The 20,000-nt window shown below is 38.6% G+C and overlaps 1 protein-coding gene across 2 annotated transcripts in view; it reads right to left on the bottom strand.

The window, feature by feature from the left end:
• The window catches only part of GTDC1 (glycosyltransferase-like domain containing 1), a 126,303-nt gene that overhangs the window by 34,862 nt on the left and 71,441 nt on the right, over positions 1 to 20,000 (bottom strand). For both annotated transcript variants that reach the window (XM_009997400.1, XM_009997401.1), the window contains exon 4: positions 1 to 354. This exon is cut by the window's left edge and continues 15 nt beyond it. In XM_009997400.1, the coding sequence (XP_009995702.1) occupies positions 1 to 354 (354 nt within the window). The remainder of the gene's footprint in view (positions 355 to 20,000) is intronic.

Below are 20,000 nucleotides of genomic sequence, written 5' to 3'. Positions count from 1 at the left end.
GCGATGTGTAAAGGTCTCTGCTGATAGTCTTGTCCACTCAAGACATTACAGAGGTTAAAAGTCAGCTGTTGCTTATCTTCTTCTTGACAAGAAGTTGTACTTTCTGATGCTTCAGCCTCGTTCAGTCGTGCTGGTGCTGTTCCTGGGGAAGGCAGCCCCTCGTGCTGTGTGGTACAAAGTCCAGGCTGGGCTTCACAAAGTCCAGACTCGCTCTGCACACTGCCGTTTTTCATTAAAGCTCCCAAAGCTCTGGTCTTCTGCTGCCCAGGCAGACCCTCCGATTGATAAGCATCTCCATTTCTTTTAACATCAATTACCTTTTGCAAATGGGTAAGCTTGTGTTCTGGCATGAACCTGTAAGGAAAAAGAAGAAAAAATAATAATCTCTATTGTGCTTATGTTGGATTTCTAACTGTTAATTAATTAATAGCAAATAAGAAGACAAAAGACAGATGATATTTTTCATCCGTCCAAGCAACAATTCCAGCAGCATTCAGTAAATGAAACACTTCATATATAATTTTAGTGAATATGGTACCTGTGAAAGAAAATAACTTGTTTTACTGAGCCAAAGGTCTCCACTGAACCCCATCGCAGCCAACAGCACATGCAACATCAGGGAGAACAAAGTTATTTCCCTGATAAAAGAAAATGAAGCAAAAATCTCCAGGAAGTAAAAATGCAGTTCAGCCAGAAAAGTTTTGCCATTTGGGCCAGGACTACAGCTAAGGTGGCCAGCAATTGCCAAACGCAGCCACGCTCAATCTAATGGGAGTCCTGTCCACATCTAGACTGCCCAGTGAGCTGCTTCATCACAGGTAATTGAAACATAATACAAAAAGATTATTTGTTGCCCAATAATGTGGGCCAAATTACATGGAAGTGGAGCTGCTTAGCCAGCTATCCATGCCTGATTTCTACAATGACCAACTGAAAAAAAATCAATTGCAAATTACTAAAAAACCAACAAAACTACAAATCCACACCTAAGAGAAAAGGATTGAGTTGTACATCCATCCACATGATAAAAACAGCCACGTCCAGTTTTTTCATGAGTAATTAACGCTAAGATGGGGAAACTGAGGCACAGCTGTTCCTGACCTTCCCAAGGTATCACAGACAACATTAGACACCATCTGATGGACACACAAGACTTCTGTCCACCCTGCAGAAAACCCTTCCCAACTACAGGATGCTTTGGCACTGTAAATCGAGGCCATTGAACTAATGATTATTATTATTTTAATGTATGAAATGTAACATTTATGCAGATCTATATTTGATTTAAAGTAGTACTAAACTGCAGTTCTTGCCCAGGAAACACTCAAGTGAAGCTCCTTCATTCACATGACTCTTTCTAAAGTAACACAAAGAGGACTCCATGCACAGCCACCATGGGGTCTCCACACTAAACACCTGCCTGTACCTCAAGTTAATTTACCCAATTACTATTTACTGACATGCCTTTCAGTGTGATTATGGTTCTCCTAGACAAGTAGAGACATTTAAATTTTCTGTTTCCTTTTCATTTCCACATGTTTACACACTATAGCCTGTTTGCTGAACTGTTTACTAAAGCCAACACTTGCTTCACTTATCAACATCCTCCACAGTTCTTCAGAGTTTTACTCCATCACAGCTCCTTTCTGGGCTGTGAACAAACCCCTCCCTTCCCTCTTTGTCAAAACAGATACTCCAAAACACCAGAAACATCCACTCTGAATGCAGAAAAGACCCTTTTTCTTCAAAATCACTACCACATTAGAGACACACACACACCACATGAGCTTTATTGCAGTTATACTCTTGACTAATTGCTTTTAGGATTTTTCTTCAAACCCCTAAATCTCCTCTCCTAAGTCAGTCACTTCAGCAGTACTCCATGTAATGTGTATTCCTTGATTTGGCTGGCCATCCCTTGTTATATTTTCATGTCCATCTACACTTTCAAGCCACTGACAAAATCACCTATGAGACCAACTTTTTTTTCCACTGCTCACCATCACTTGTTGGAGCTGCTCCATAGATACAACCAGAAGTAGTTCAATCACATTCAACAGCCTCATCCAAATCCATGACCTATGTTACAAACAAGATAGGTTCCTAGATGAGCCTGTGTTAAATCACACCTATCTCAGGGACTTGGCCACCCTCAGAGTATAAAAGTGTAAATTCAGTGCCTCTGAATTCCATAGATACATGTTCTTAACAGTGAAGTTGGCATTTTGAAAGTCTAAGCTGAATTACAGACCTAAAACTGGCTGGTGGTGGCTCCTCTCAATTTCGGACCCATCCCTGTGAGGATGTACTTTGACATATTACACATGGGAGAAGCTGAAGGAGAAACAGGTTAAGGAATTTGCCCTAAACCACCAAGTCTGTGACTGACCTGAGAGGACTGATTTACCAAACCAAATCTAACTAACAGATTTTGTAAAATCATTGCACTTAAGAAGACTTGCTTGACATGAGAGAGGTCAGACTACCTGGGCAGGCTGTATCCCCCTGCCTGTCTTTAATCTCCTGGCCAATCATCCACTCAATGCATCATTTCTATTTCTGAAGAGGTTTTCTTCTTAGTTTTCAACCCTTATAAATCTGATCTGTCACTGCAGAATTTCTAATAATATTAGATAAAACCTCACCGATCTCTCTCTGGAATAAACTATTTAATATCCTTTATTTAAGACATGTGTGTGCAATCAATTCCGTGGTATTTACTTGTATTACACACACAGTATTCATCAACTTGACAATTTTTAAAAGTTTTAGAACACCATTTCACTTAACAGTTTAAAAAAAAAAAAAAGATTTATTTGATGGTTAACTTTGGAACAAGTTATCTGCATTAACTTCCATTGTTTTGGCATAAAGTAGTTCTGTATATTTTACTAACAACAGTGGGGAGACATGATAGAGGATGTAGGCAGAGAGCCATAAACAGCTCTTGCTGCAACCCACACTGCTTGTGGAAAAGCATTAATTTTTAAGACTTTGATTGGAAGATATCTCTGCGCTCAGCCAGTTGGATTTTAGTAAATACAACCTTTTAAAAATGTTGTACCTGAACAGAACCATTTTAACAGTGGCAGGACCATTGTAAATCATACATAGTATAAACTCATCCACATGATTGGAATGATATAATGGATATTGTAGTCCCTAACCACTAGCTAATGTTCTTTATGACACTTAAATAAATGACCTGAAAATAAACTAATAACACCACAAAATCTCCTAAACCTGCTCATGTGCATTTCCCAAATGACTGCTGGAGAAAGACAAGGTCTAGTTAGCACATTTTTTTGTGTTTACATTTTCTCCAGAACATTTTTGCTCTGGCTATTCTTTTTTTCCTCTTCCATTTATTCTTCTTTTCTGCCATCTTCCAGACAGAGTAATCTCTCCATCCAGTACCCACCCAAAACTCAGTGATTCATGAACATCAACAGCTTGAAGGACTTCTACACCACCATCCAGAAGTCTATAACTCAGATTAAAAACAAGCACTCCAGTGCTTTACTTGGAGCCAGAATCAAATCCCACAAAGATTATCAGAGTTTCTGAAATCCTTGCTTAAATTTCTAAAGATGCAACCTCAGAGGCTGGGTATGGAATAGCAGAGCTGGGGCAGAGCACACACAGACTCAGAAGATCAGGTATCAGGAAGAAATATTTCAAGCTGAGGGTGGTGAAAGATTGGCTCAGGTTGCCCAGAGAGATGGTGGATGCTGCATCCCTGGAAACATTCAAGATCAGGTTGGATGGAGTCTGAGGAATCTGATCTAGATGAAGATGACCCTGCTCACTGCAGGGGGCTTGGACTAAATGACCTGGAAAGGTCCCTTCTAACCCAAACCATTCTGTGACTCCCTAAAACTAGAGAGCTATGGCAGCAGATAGGCTGATAGGACATTGTTACGGAGAAGAATGCACCATTTCTCCCAGCTGGGGCTTAGAAGGCCCACCAGGCAGATGAGACAAATGCCACAGCACTGTATTTGTAACAGGGAAGAAGGAATGTATTGTTATGATTAACTTGTGGCACTGAAACCCTGTACATGTGAAACTTTCCAGCAAAAATTATCACCAAAGCATACGAGTATTAACACTCTGAACAGATTCCACAAGGTACTGTCCCTTGTATTTAAAAAAACATGGAAAACATTTTACTTTTATGCATAACTCATATAGATTTAAACACTGAAAGTTCAGAACAAACAGTGAGAGACTTAGTTATCTAATTTTAGTAACACAACTTGTTTTCAAAACTTTCCATATTACTTTTCTTTTATTTATTCAGATTTTTGAGGGCCCTTGACACATTTTACAGTCCATTTTTAAACTTTATGAAAACTTTTAGAAGAGTAAGCCTTGAAAACTTTCTCTTTATGCATGCTAGGCATAGATGCTTAAAGACAGGTTAGAAATTAAACTAAGTCCATATATAATAAAAATTCCATATACTAAAAGCCAGACTTTAAATATTTATCATTTTGAATAACAAATCTTTTTAAACTCCCCAATCTCTGTATTATAGATTTGCTTTTCATTTATGCCATGAAACACCATTTTGATGAAACCCATGTACTTCTCCTTGAAGCAGACGTGTTTTCCCCAGCTCTTTTTTAACATGTTGCCATGTTACATCAAATATGTCTATTCACAGTACTTCATTTGCCCTAATAACAAATTACTTATGGGATTTGGTTTCTTTCTATGGCACTAAGAGAAACTGTGTCTCCCGTTTTATTAAAATCACCAAAAAAAAAAAGGAGGGAAGGGCCATGATGGCACTGCTCAATGAACAGAAACCACACCAGAAAAGCTAACTGAAGTGCTGATTTAGGTTGGATCAATTATATGGGCACAGTTTGAGTTGTGTAACACTTCTCCATGAGCAAAGACAATTTGTAAGATATAACCTTAAAAAAAAAAAAAAATAAAAAAAAATTAATAAAACTGGCTCTTCTGCTACCATAGTCATATTTGGAAGCAAAGTTTTAGATAGCTCTGAAACTGCAATAGTGGTTTTTTTGTTATTATATTGCTGTTAAAAAGTTTAGAAATAATAAAAGGAGACTTGTAATCAGATACACTGGAAAACATGCCTTGGAGCTGGAGCACATTCAGGAGCTGCCATGTTCCCTTCACGACTGATGCGCCATCACAGCCTAACATAGAATTTAACAGACTCAGTGTCTGAGGATCTCCTTTGACTTTCTTTAAACACCATCCCAAATGTCTCTTTGTTAACTGAAATGCTTTTAGTAGAATGTCTGTGACCTAAAACACCACAGAGATTTGGGAGAGCTTCTGTGCTTCTAATACCTGGAGTTAATTTGGCTTGTAAAAGTTTTGATGAACAGTAATTTGTGTCCTTTGTAATAACTAAGAAATTTCACTTTTCCACTTCCTTTTTGCTCCTTTGAATGGATCTTGTTCCCATGCTGCATTTGTTCCCACAACTACTATAAACACATGCAAAACTATACAACCATGCACACATACTACTGGCCAAGAACTGTCCAAATACCAAAGCCGCATGGACATTTTGGAACTTGTTGTAAAGTCAGAACTTTGTTCACTCAAAGGAGAAGAAAAAAAGAATAAAAGGTCTTGAAAGCAGATCTTTGAAGGCCAAACTGGAACAGACTGCAACTCCATTAGTAGATATTTGTTCTTTATAGTTATGTATTATTTATATTTCCATATTTTTATATTTAATGTTATGAATCACCTACTAGCAGTAAAACCAGTGCATTTATATTTACCTACTTTTTGAAATGACTAACCTAGAAGACTAGTCCCAGCTCAGTGATTTTTTTTCTTGATTTTTTTTTCCCCTTCTGCAACTACTGTCACATTTTGCTCTACAGAAAAAAAAAAAAAAAAAGCAGCTGAGTGTGGTCAGGTGTCCCAAAGCTGTGCTACAGTTCAATCCAAAAAGCTTAAAAGAAGATTCCCAATATTTAAGGAATTTGATATTAGGGTTTATTGAAGTTGTTCACATACTTTCTGATCTTTAGCAATGGTTGTAATTCATTCAGAGGAGGGAAGAGATTACTTGTCAGCAGTAATCTCTAACACAGATAATGCCATATAAATATTAGGGGCTTATAAGCATGGACAAGGATTAGGAGCAAAGAGAGAGAACAGAAAGAAAACTGAACAGAGCCAAAGATTAAGCACTGGGAAGGGCACAGCAAAAATCAAGGTCTGTGCCTGAGCTTGTCTTGCCATAGTCAGTAAGTACTTTTTCCTGGGCAGAATAAGTAGGGCTTACAACAGTTTCCCTGTTTGAAAACTGCAAGATACAGAAGTAAGGAAATATGATTCAAGATATGTTTATTCTATCATCTACCTTCTCTCTTTCACGACACAGGAGAAATACAAAGTAGAGTTGGGGAATCACCTGACATTGCAAGGTCTCTGGTCCAACCTTGTGCTCAAAGCTCATCCAGTTGGAATAGGCTGCTCAGAGCCTGATCCAGCAAGTTGTGACTATCATTGAGGCTAAGGATGAACATTTCACACTTGAACATTAAGTGTGTGACAGTTTTTAGGAGGGACTAAAAGGTGAACAATATGTGAGAGAGCTAAAGCTGGGAGCAGCAGCAGGACATCTTCCTTCCTAATGTTCATATCCTGGGCAGAGAAAGAGATGTGGTATGTCATCTATATCAGGGTAGGGATACCACTAGGTCTGATTTCTTTCTGATTAATTACTCAAAATATTGCTGTCTTGGCAACAAAGTAGCTAGATGAAACAACTCTTGTCACTCCAGTGCTGCCTGATGACCAGATGCTCCCAAGAAGAGAGGCTGGTTCCAGATCAAGTGCAGGCAGTTGGTTTGGACTCCAGTGATAACTCTGTCTGTTGGAGTGGGGAAGGAAGATCAGACAGTCAGGATAGGAAAGATGGCAAGAGTAAAAGAGAAACAGGATAATTCCCAGGTTCCTCAAACTGTGACATCCACCTTTTTTTTTCTTTCTGAGCAAAATTCCTCAATGTCTAGCAACCACATTGGATACTGGCAAAACCCTCCACTTTTACTCAGCATTTACTTTTCTTTCAAATCTAGTTTCACTCTGATTCAACAACACTCACACTAGTTTAATCTCTAAGATGCCATCTCTGTACCTCAATATAAAGAGGATGGTCAAACCAACCTCTAACTTTCCCCTCAGTATTACACTTCAATTTCTAACAAGATTTCTGCTGAAGGTGCCCTGTGAAGCCTAAGCCCCAGATGACCAAGGTTTTAAGTGCTCTTCCACTCTTACTCCCCTAAATACATGAAAAGGTACCACCTTCCACAACACAGGCCTGCAGTGAAACTATGCAAAACAGAGCAAAACCAAACACTACTCCAAAACAAATATATCCCTGTAAGTCTGAGCTTTGTCGGGCTGGAGTCCTCTGTGCTGCTGCTCTTGTTGGACATGATTTCAGCCAAAAGCTTGTCTAGCCTAATCCAGTACTTGTGGGATTATTCAATTTTTTTCCATATTTACTCCTGACAAATGACTTCAACGATATCTTAAGCGCTTTAGGTCAGAAAAAACAATATCAGATAGTGATTACTGTGCATTTTAATACCAGAAGGGAGACTCCAGACTCACTGAAGTCAAAGACAAAGCCCTCTTTGACTTCATGAAAGACAAAGTTTGACCCTAAATATATTCTTTCTTAATTCACATCTTCAATTCCCTGAAATCCTTTAAGTGTAAGATACTCTGCAGTTATGATTTCTAAGAACATCACTCTCAACAAATGAAATAGTGATAATGTAAAAACTCCTCAGAAAGATGGTAACAGAGTACAATACATATTTCATAATGCACATGAAAATAACGTATGAATTATTTTGCACAAGATATGAAGACAGGAATTACTTGATAGTACAGGAAAAAAACTAATTTTCTCTATAATTAAACATCATGACCGTGTAGATCTGGTACCAGTAAGACTGCAAGGTAACAGATTTACTTTTGGAGCAGCACTTAGAGTCACCTTGATAACAGCTGCCAGAAATTTACCAATTGCTGACTGAAGTTCTGCTTCTGCAGAAGTTCAAAAGCATGAATTACACTGTGGGGAAAAAAAGTTAGGCTTCTGAGCATTGCAAGGTTTTTAAGGTTCTTTGGGATCCTAAAGGATTGGTCATGTTTATTAGTACTTACTTAAACAGAAAAAAACAACCATCTCTGCTCTGAAGTGCTTATTTAGAAAATGCAAATCTCATATACAGCTCCAAACAACAAAGTATCTCTTCTTGCTAAACAGAATTGGAAGTGGGTGTTTGCAAACTGCTATCACACCCTAAATCATCTTGTCTTTTATTTCCTTTTCTTTTTTCCTTTTTTTTAATTAAATCTAATACCAGGATCCTGTAACATAGAATTTCCTGTTTTGTGGAAATACTTCTAATCAGGATATATAGGATGGATGTCCCCTTTAAAGAGGCTGTTCTGTAACATACGCAATGCAGAAGGGAGTGCTATCAAAACACTTCAATAGTTAAGTGACTTTATGAGAAAAATACTTCCAAATGTTTCCTAAAACCTTCCAAACCGCACCAAAGAACATTATCGTAATATTATGTTTCCCCATGGCCTCCAATATTTAAGCCTGCTAGTCTCGAAATGATACTTGGATGAAAAATCTAAGTTTATGTAATGTATAAATTGTTCCTCGAAGAAAAGCTGCCTTTAAAATTACTCTGTATAGATGTCAGATATTTTACATTTCCAATGGCCCTTCTGTATTAATTGAACACACAGCAGGCCTGTGCTTTGGGCTGCACGTGGACAGGCAGTGTTTTAAAACTGAGCTGTCACCGTGTGATCTTATTCATCTCCAAAACTCCAAACAATAACTGTCCGAGACGATTACATATCAAGTTACCCTTAATAGAGATCCATATTTCTTGCACAGTATACATAATCCATATAAACTCTCCATATAAACTGTAGACCATATATCAATAACATATTCTACCGACTCCACCATCAAAGAGTTGGTTTATAGGAGGTTTTCATTCAACTTCGGGTTGTAATGTTCTGCACCAGCAAAAGCAAACCATTTCAGGTCCTTTGCCAGCAAGTTGCTTTTTGGCAGATTATTGGCAGTACATATTGGCAACAAACTAGTGCAACTAAGCCCCTTCTTATAACTTACAGGTAAATAATGATTTTCATAAATTTATGTAAAATGTTCCACTTGCTGACATCTGGTTTTGATAATTCACTCGACTGCACAAATGCAAACTCCTGTGTATTTCTCAGGAAAGCACATATTTCACCTTAATTATTTAACACTTTCTCAGGTACCTCAAGAAAGAAATAAGCAATGAAGCCAACTTTCATTCGAAGGTTTAACTGAAGAAAGATTTAACTGGAAAAGCTAGAGAAATTAATTTAAAATAATAATTGTATGCATGTAAAAAACTAAAACACATCTTGTCATCAGTACAACATCCACTAATAAGAATAAAGCAGAATCAGATGGTCCAGTCAACTGCCTCTGGCCTTGAGGACCATGGTGTAACACAGAGACTCTGTCCTCTACTTGAAAACGTGTTACTAAACCAGATTTATTTGCCTTTTCTTTTTTTTGCTCTACAACTGAAGTTTAAATGTGTCCACATTTGTATCTCAGCCAGGCAGTGTGGTTTAGAAAAAAACTAGAGTTTTAATCCAAACTTTGCCATTGCATCAATGTCTCCTTGTCCAAACACTGAAAGACTCTCTCCAGCTTTAGAGCTAGAATGGCAGAAGCACTCTGCCCTAAATGGATCAAGTTTTTGTCAGAAAGCTCTAAAAATGTTATCACTACTAGCAGCGGTGTCATTCAAAGGGAAAAAATACAAACCCCAAACCTTGGACTCCCTTTTTCTGCTATAAATCAGGCTGACAGTGATGTGGATTTAAGATCTGCCCTTCAGAATCCAGGTACCAGAAAGCCATGTGAGCAAATCACAGGGGCTTCTTGAGGAGTCTGCACTGCCAAACTTCTGGAGAGCATACGTGGTCCATCATGGAGCTAACTATGATATTAGAAGAAGAACATGCAGGTTTTCTCTGGAAAACGGAAGAAATGGTATCAAACAGCAGTGTTACCCTTAAAGGCTCTGAACAAGCTGGCAGCTACCAGCATGGTGACACATCTGCATGAGGATAGCAGGAAAAATCATACCTGTCCCAGAAGAAGACACAGACATACAAAGCACTTGACCTAACACCTGCTCTGTAGCAGGACACAGTAATTTAGAACATTACTGCATTAAATATATTATTTTAAAAAATAGTAATCAGAAACCTTGGAGATGGAGGGTTTGACCATGACTGTTCAGCACAGTGCTTGGCTTCTACAGCTCTGACCACTGTTCATACAGATACACCCTAACAGACCATGAAAAACTGCTCTCAGTAGGACACTTTCAGGTTTCTATTAAAAAAGATAAAAAGGTGGAAAAAAGGCCAGTACATGAGAATTTCAAGGGAAATGACAAAATCAAAATAAAAGCATTAAATGACACCAAGAAGAAGTTTATTCGGTTTTTCCCTCCAACTATGTCCAAGCCACCACTTTTCAGGACATCAGCTCCCTGACCTGCCAGGCTCTATCTGGTGACAACTGCCAGCTGCTCCCATGGTCCTCATGTCCTTCAACCCCAAGCTGGGACCACACCTTGAGCCTGTTGAACATGTAACCATAATTAAGGAAAGCCACACACTTGAAAAGGTTTTTCATAGTGAATATCCATATTTCCTTCTGGATACATCTCAAACTTATATTAAATAATTGCTTTAAATTGGGAAGGGAGTAGGCAGCAATTACTAAGAATCAGATTTTTTTGGTACCTAATTCAGCCTAGACTTCGCTTGCTGTTCTTCAGCATTTATTCATTTATGGAGTCAGGAGCTTAGGGCTTTGTAAGGCTTGGCAACATAGTTAAAACCCAGTGAATTTTTGTCAAGATCTACTGGAAGTCCCAGTAAAACTCCTTGTTGCTATAGTGGACTTGCTTTTAATTTCATGTTTCAAGGGTTCGATATCCTTCCAGCACATTAGAAACCTAAGGGCATATATTTGTATTGTTTAAAGGCAGGAAATTCTGTGAACTGAAATGAGAACATATCCCTTTTGCCTTTATGGACTTTTGTTATTTTCTCTTCCTTTTGGGGTTTTGAAAACAAAACTAGTGAAAGCTGAAAGTCTGAACAATAGCAAATTACTTTCAAGGGGGAAAAAAGTAAAATCCTAAGCATACTTTTACAGCTTTAGTCATGCACTTTGTATATATGTAAATTGGACTTATCTAGGCATCAGAAAATACTATTTGCAGCAGGGCCTTAGACTGCAACAGGATCATACTGGTTTTGTCATAAAAGACTGTGGACTTTGCTGTTTTACTTTATTATTATTCCTTTACTACCTTGTATTAACTTGTACCCCACTGACTTCATGACAGAGCCGATTTGTTTCATGCTAACCACAGAACCAGAGCAATCACATTTTTATTGTAAGGAGAAAAAACTACAGTTTCTTGTATCTCTTCAATTCCTTGTCCAAAGAGTCCCACATACCTTCTTTTTAAAGGATGTAAAAAGTATTCTGGAATTCTGGGACCACTGACACTGTACAGACACATGAGAACTGGTTAAAGATGAATGGGGAATCATATTCTGCTAAAATTAAGAGTGGGACAGACAGTGCCTTTTAGACAACTACAGCAGCAAACTTTCTTTCAGGAGTGCAGTACTCATTAGCAGAAGGACTAGGGGCAGAGTGACTGCATTAGCACAGAGACCTGATCTCAGCAGGATGCATTAATCCTAGTACCTCACAAATACATCCACGCTGCTTTTGGTGCTCAAAATAGCTCAGTTAAAGGGAAGCATCTTTATTGCACATAATGAATTATACTGTACTACTTTATAAAGACTGGGTTATAGGTTATAGCCACAGCTACGTCTCTTTGGAATAATCCTGTCTCATGACAGACTACTGAACTCCAACTAAGTCTGCAACAAAGACTGCTGGAGGAGAGCTCACATGCAGCGACCTCAACTGCAGCCCTTTCAGCAAGAGCCCAAGCACTTACCCAGCAGTGTTCCTTCCATGTGGTGTAGGATCAGCTGACTATTCCCATCTAATATGCTTAATAGCTAAATATAAATTACAGTGGGATGGAAACCTTGAGAGAGACATTTGACACCTAAGATGCTGCTTGGCCACTAGATCTCTCCTAGCTAGTGTTTCTCCATACTCGCTAATCCCTCTTCCTGGACAGCAGCAATTATGACACTGGTGAACTGCAGGACTTGGGTCTGTTTGCTTTCATCTGGCACAGTGCTTCAGGTCCATCTCATCTTCTTCTGGAGGTTACAACAACTGAAGCAAGGATCACAATGAGACATCATTGATTATCACAATAAACACAGCTCAGCTGTTCCCATGCAGTCAAAGCCTTGGTTGGAGAATCTTAACAAGAGATTTGAAAGAGCATGAAGAAGCAGCTTTACTTTAAGTGCTTGCAAGAATGACTTCCAAAGGAACTCATGACCATTAAGGCCAGGGAATAAAGAGCTGGAAGTTACTCATGTTCCTCCATGGATGAATATCATGTCTACATAAAAGCAAAGGGGACCCGTAACCACCAGCAGTAACATTACTACAATCTTTCCTGGAGGGGTAAGCAATGAAGAGAAAGGCTTAATTCTTACCCAGACATAGGGGTACATCACCATCGTGATGGAAAAAGCAGGGAACCAGAACTGACCACCTATGATAAACAGAAACACCCCAGATATTCTTGGGGTCACATATACATACATTAGCTCTTACTCAGAGTACACTAATTTAACATTTTTGTCCAACTGGTCAAAGAACAACTAACGTTATATTTTGAAATGTAGCAGTAAACAAATAATATATTTAACAGTAGGCACAACTGACCATAAGCCACCAGTTTACACAACCTGCTTACCTTCTGAAAATGCAGTTAAAGATTCTTAAGGCAGAAATTACAACTGGGTTCATGAACTACACAAAAAATGGGCTGTGACACCACTTATTAAAAGTTATGATAAACTCCAAGGTCCCACTAAAAAGAGCAGATGCACCGTTTGCTAAGTTGTAGCTGCAGACAGAATTTTTTGTTGCCAAGATCAAAAGAACAAGGTGTTCATATAAATGGCATTTTATTTTGATCCTATTATTCTATATGAGCTCAAGGAGAGATCAAAGGGAAAAGTACCCAGGTTTCACTATTAACACTTAACATAGCTCCAGTCAGAAAATCCTTTCCAGATTGTGAGTGCAATTTATAGCCCAGCACATTCTTGCTTTTCTGTTGGGTAATATACCTGAAGGCACAGTTTTGATTCCTTGACCACCTTTTCCATTGTGGAAAATTGCTTCTGATGTATATAATTTCAGCTAGTTTCATTTTTAACGACAGTAACACCCCCCCCCCCAGACATCCAAGCTTTGGGGACCACACTGTTTTGGGTCGTACCCACTATCCCAGAGGGACAGGCTGCCTTGAAGTAGTGACAATCTATTGCTGACCACATCCAACAGTTGGGAAATTCAATCCTGTCGGAGTCAAGCACTTAAGTCTGGTTCAGTCCTTGCCAGTGGCAGCTCCACTGGAAGCAAAGCATACCAGCTTCCACTGAGTATGTAAACAAAACTAATGGGCCTTTAAAATATGTAAAGGTTCCTTCTGATAGCTGGCAAGAAGAAATGTGCTTTAACATGTTGTATTGCTTAATATGACATTATCCAGGACTGCTACTATTAATTAATGGTTCTATTGCTTCTCTTAGAACCCAGCCATGTTGCATTAAGAAAAAATAGTATGTTGTATTTCTTACAGTGTCAAAGCATGCTAACAAATTTTAATATTCATGCTATCTTTGAATAGAAGCTTCTCACTGATGATTCAGTAATGTAGGACAGAAATGTCACAATTTCACTCCCAGTGAATTTCTTCGACACACTAAGATTGCAGAAATCTAATAAACAGGTATAGCTTATCAGACTATCTTAGGAAAAATCAGCCATTTGGCATGCATAAGAGAGTGCTTGTCCTTCTTCCCTGCTTTGCCTCCCCTCCCACTTGCTATTAAAGCCTTTGTATTACAGAGTCATTCCAAAGTTTATTGTAAAAGCCAAAAATTGGGCACCAATCCCACATGAGCTGGCTCAGCTATGGCCCACCATCTTGAACATATTCGTTTCATTCCACTCACTTCCAGGAGGGGTTTTCAGGTCTTGTTTTGGGGTTGAAGAATTTTTCTTGATTTAACTGATCTCTTATTAGAGTAGACTGCAGATAGCAAAGAGATGGTGAGTTGTGACTTAGGGAACTTGCACAGTCAATGCTAAACACATGCAGGTGAGCTGTGGCCTTAGAATGAACATTACAGTTATGGGTTAAATGAGACAAACCGTCTCATGCACAGTCAGAATATGTTCATATTACACAGAGCAGCCAGCTGGCTATAAATCCAAGAAGTAAGCTGGAAAGCTTTAGAGTTTAAATGGATGAATACAGATATAAATGGAAGAACAGTGGTTTGTTGCCATATGAATGGCTTCTAACTGAAAAGAGTGGATTGCTTTTATGGTTTTTTTCCAAACAAGTAACCATGTTGAGATGAAAAAAAGAATAAGTATGATGATTAGGACTTTCCATGTATTTATATTTTCTATTTTGCTTTGAGACAGAGAAGTCTGATTCAGCATGTTTGAACCATTACAACATTGCTTTACATACAGGTGTTCTTTGCAAACAGGGACACAAGTTCTTTAATAATACCTCTGCAGCTGATGACCCATGAACAGGATAGCTCTATTAATTTATTTCAGATTCCAATTACCATGAGCTGAACTATGAGAAGTCACCAGCCATTTTTCTTGCCATATTTTCAGCTCTAAGTAATGCATGCTATAGCATTCCCTACTCTTTATATATGTCTCACTGAACCTATGGCCAGTGATTTTATCTGGGCACAAAACCACCAGACCACTTTGATGCTGCAAAGTCTGTATCTTCCTGACAAGGTACAAAGGAAGAGAGTGGCATTTCTGAGACTTTCCTCTCTGTTTATTAAACAGTGATGATTAGGGGAAACTCCTGGAATACAGACCAAAGAAATGTCCTAATAGGTTTTCATAAATGGATGGACCTGAATGACTTTCCAGAAGTTTAATTACCCCACTTGAACATCTGGGGATCTTAAGATAAACACTTGCTCTTTTCTCCACTCCACCTAAAGGAGATGTACTTCTCTCTTGAATCCAAAAGCAGAACTTGGGTTCTTACCAACTCCAATATCAGCTAAACTGTAAAGATATAAAGCAACTTCACATTCATAAGCCATACTTATATTAATTTATATATTATAAATATTATATATGTGTGTGTATATATAAAACCTCCATTTTTTACAAAACTTTTTTATGTTTAAAAGTGACTGTGGGCTCATGGCTTTGATGTACTCACTGTTGACAAAATCAGATGGAAACTGTAGGAAGACTGATAACGAGTTTGCTCCCCAAAACCTCTGAACTGACTGAATGGGAACTGAGAGGCAAAAGAACAAAGATTTGCTGTTCTTTACAGTCACGCAACGAAAGTGTAGGTTAAGTACAGGAAGCATTGGCAGATTTCAGATATTTTGTGGACCTTTGTTGCTTTTCCTTGCATTCAGATCTAATCTCAGCCCCAGCACAGAGTTGGACTTTCATGTTCTGCAGGCCTTCACTAATAGAAAACCAAACCCACTGTGACACTTAGCAAAGTGGACTCAAGTCACCAGTTTTAACTTCAGCTTTGGTAGGCATTTAATTAATGCTAATGCATTAAGTAAAAAATGTTTCACCAAGAAGAGAAGGCTTAAAATTATACTGCTGAATAAATAAAAAAAATATTTAATGTATATTCATAGCAGAACATGTCTACAGACTGGAAAGATACAGCTATAGCTTTTAGAAGAAATTTGGATAGACAACTTGCTGTTCCATATCAAAGGTGTCACAGTAGGTGATCCTTAAGCCCCATGGGTATAAATCACTGAGAGTTTCTTTTTTAAAAAAATTCTGATACCAAATATGTCTAAACCTCTAACTCACTCAAGTTACCATAATTAACTACTAGAATATTTTTAGAAGGTCCTTCAAACAGAAGGGTAGTCAGTCTCACTACAACTTTAAACAAGCAATAATATGTGTTCAGTTCTTTAGCTTCAATCAAGCATCAATTTCGGATTATTTGTCTGAAGTCAGAATTCTTAAAATGAGCCAGTTTTATATAGAACCAATTTCTGGGAGAAAAAAAAAATCCCCTCCACAATTTGAGTGTAATCAGATATTCAAATATAACTGGCTCTGATTTGGAGGTAAGCTACATGATCATATACAGAAGAAGATACGTATATAGAAGGAGGGCTGTATGATTAATTCAAGAAGTGTTGCATTAGTGCTCACGTGAATAAGCATAAACACCTCAACATTATTTTTATTTCATTATGCTGCTGTATCATCTTTGGTTCTCAGAATGTTTTTTTACTAACATCAGCATTTCATCTTGCATTTCTCCTATTTTTCCTATAACCCAGATCCTTTATTCCTTTTCCTCTCCAAATCAAGTATTTCCTTCCTGCAGGAGGGCATCCTAGTTGCATTACACAATCATATTTTCTGATGCCCTTTCTATGCACACAGAAAGGCTACTGCATTGGCCATGTGAAATGCTGAGCACTTTCCTACCACAGTGGCTAAAAATGGGTTTGGGCACGTTGCTAGAGAAGGGCTCAAAGCACGATGGGCTACTCACGTATCAAATTTGTCAATCAGCAATATTTGGCATTGCAAATAGTACTGAATATGAATAGGAAAATATCTGGCTGTCAGATATTCAGAAACATTATATGCCAAAATGGCATTTGGGAATTTTCCAGCTCTCACAAGAGCATTCAGCTAATTCTTTATGGATCATCTGCACCTCTGGGTGCTCTCTGGAAGCATTTTCTTCTTTTTCCTTTATTGTCTTTTGTAGAAAAAAAACCCAAGAGCTTAAACTCTCAGCAGAAAGCAAGACAAACATTAACCTTTGAGAACCTTGGATTTTGGTAAACAGTGAGATCACTGGAACTCTCAGCTTCTGCATATGAATTAAAGGAGAAAAATGGGACCGAGCAAAAAGTCATGGACTATGTTCATCAATATGTGCCTTTTATGTAAACTAGATTGTTAATTGAAAACCAGTTTTCAGAGTCTCTTAAGAGGCAATCACCTTAAAATTAATAAAAGTGCTGTTTTGTTGGGTTTTTTTGATGGGGGATGTGCTCCTTTGGACCTTCAGAAAATTGCTTAGAGCAGAGACTGCTGCAGCCAAAGGCTTTGGATGCAGGTTACCCAGGGAAGTTTTGGAAGCCCCACCTCTGGAAGTGTTCAAGACCAGGTTGGATGGAGCTCTGAGCCACCTGACCTAGTTGGAGGTGCTCCTGCCTATGCAGAGGAGTAGGAACTAGATGATCTTTAAGGTCCTTTCCAACTCAAACCATTCTCTGATTCTATGACTCATAACTCAGAGCCCATCTCTTCTGTGGTAGGATGGTGGGGGCAAGGTGAGTGAGCACTGATGGCTCTGCTCACCTTATCACCAGTTAGCAAGTTACATGTGTGGTTCCTTGGCTGATGTTACTGAACAACAGTGACAGTAAATGGACCTGGCTACAGGGCAGGAAGACACTGGGACCACTGGGTGCTGCTGAGACTGGAGATGAGGGCAGCTTAAGAAGATATGGATGAAGAAGAGACTTGGTATTAGTGTGACCTTGACATCACTACACAGGGCCATGCAAGGCATTAGGACCATGATGACTGCGCTTTGCTCACCAGTCACTGCATTAGGCCACAGTCCCCAAAACAATGGAATTTCAGCCCTTTTTTTCAGCTGATCATCACCATGTCCTTAGTTTTCATCCACTTATTCTCCATTCACCTATGGCTTTCCCTGCTTGTTATTTCTAATAAAGTCACCTCCAAGAGATACAAGGAGCAAAGTCTTCATGAACAATTTGGGCATTTTTCTATCTGCTTCTCCTTAAAATATTCCTTAACTCACTTCTTCAGTGCCTAGGAATGACTCATTAAAAAAACCAAATCTCATAATAGTAGCACAATGATAGATATCAAAGGTGAAATCTGGCAATTATTTTGCCCCAAAGCAGCCTGAAAAACATCTTCAAACAGCATACAGAAGAAAGGTCTGTATTTGTCTACAGATGTATTTCCTTAACATTTTGAAATAAATTTATTTCAACAAGAATGACCAACTTAAATTCTTCAGTGTCTTCAAAGACCTTCTTTCATGAAGTTGTCTAAAAGGCAGAAAAGTAGATATAAATGTTTAAAAAGCAGCCAAGGAATGTGTGCAAGAGTTTTCGTGGAAATGGTGCAATTAGATTTAAACTACCAAACACTCAAATTACTTCTGACATTTGGTCTGAGTCACTTTTGAATGTGCACCTATGAACAATAAAAAAAAGCAAACCTGGTTCTGAAGGAGACTGATTATTTCCTTTGCAGTATTTTATCACAGAGCAGTTATTCTCTCCCTCTACCAGACCTGACAGCCATTCAAAAGCACAGATTTTGCTGCTCACTAAACTAGAAATATGATACCTACTTGGAAACTCCTCTCAAAAATATTTTCCTCTGTCAGTTCTCAGTAACTGCACTCAATAACTAGCGTGACTATTGAAATTTTAAAGTATCAATGTTCAGGCATCTTCCTGAGTTTACATATTGCAGCTCCAGGGAATAAAGATGCTGAAAGCCTGCAGTCTCTCCCCATAGCTCAGATGCTTATCGTTACCTTTTGTGATATTTAATTGGCACTGCTCTCCCCTCCATTTCCAAATGGATGAATCACAGACTGTCTTCCAGGAATCAACCACTTCAGCTATTCTCTGCGCTTCCGTCAACTCTTCCTCAGCCATGGCCAGTCCTTTGCTTGACCCCACCTTGCATAAATGTTCAACTGGAGAATCTCAGCCTTCTGAGAAGAGAATGACTAACCAACACCTAAAACTTAGAATTATGACAGCAAGCTTGCCAGACCATCCTGCAGCCACTGCAGCTTTTTCACAGGCTGGAGTGAAGAAGAGTCACAGTTGCAGAAGTTCAGATTTCTTCGCTTTCTTAGTCAATAACACTACAATGTGCAGCCCCGTACTCTGAGTTATACACAGGATGTTAATGATAGACTAATGCAAAACTAGAAGGGGAAAATCTTCATCAGGTACTCTTCATTATAATTACCTGTTAATTTAAAGTTACAACTTGCAAAAAACTAAATCAGCAACCCAGCAGTTCCCTAAGGAGAAATAATAATTAAACAACTCCTCAGCCAGCCATTCTGCTCCAATCATCATTCCTGGACTTCTTCCTCCACAGTCTCTGAGATGCTCCCAGACCACCTCCCACCTTCAACATAGGGACAAAAGAAGTCACACTGGTGCTGAGATCATTTTGACCACTCACATTCACCTAGGATTTCAACATACACTTAACATCCATTTTGAAAACTATCTCACTGTACTGCTGGACTAGCATTTTCTATTAACAGCCTTGAATACAGGCCATGCTAAGCTGAACTCTTTTCAGATAAGATCCTATGAAAGAAAGGATGAATCTTATAAAGCATTTAAATGTGTAAGATTTTGTTAATTGTATGCAGTAAATTCCAGGCACACATGGTATTCTGGGAACCTTTAAGTCCCTGCAAAATCTACCCGTACATCCACAAGTCTAACCCATGAGCCTATCTTGAATATCCAACCAGATGAGAAGCAGTGCTTAGTTTTGGTAGACATGCATCAGATGGCCACAGGTAGTAAACTTGAGTAAGTAAGGTTTTGGGGAGAAACAATATAGTTTTGACATCAGAAGTAGAAAAAGGGGGCTAAAAAAA

Source organism: Chaetura pelagica, unplaced genomic scaffold (assembly GCF_000747805.2).
Source record: "Chaetura pelagica isolate M959 unplaced genomic scaffold, ChaPel_1.0 scaffold575, whole genome shotgun sequence".
Taxonomy (NCBI): Eukaryota; Metazoa; Chordata; class Aves; order Apodiformes; family Apodidae; genus Chaetura; species Chaetura pelagica.
Note: the sequence above shows the minus strand (reverse complement) of the source record. Positions and strands in the feature narration are given on the sequence as shown.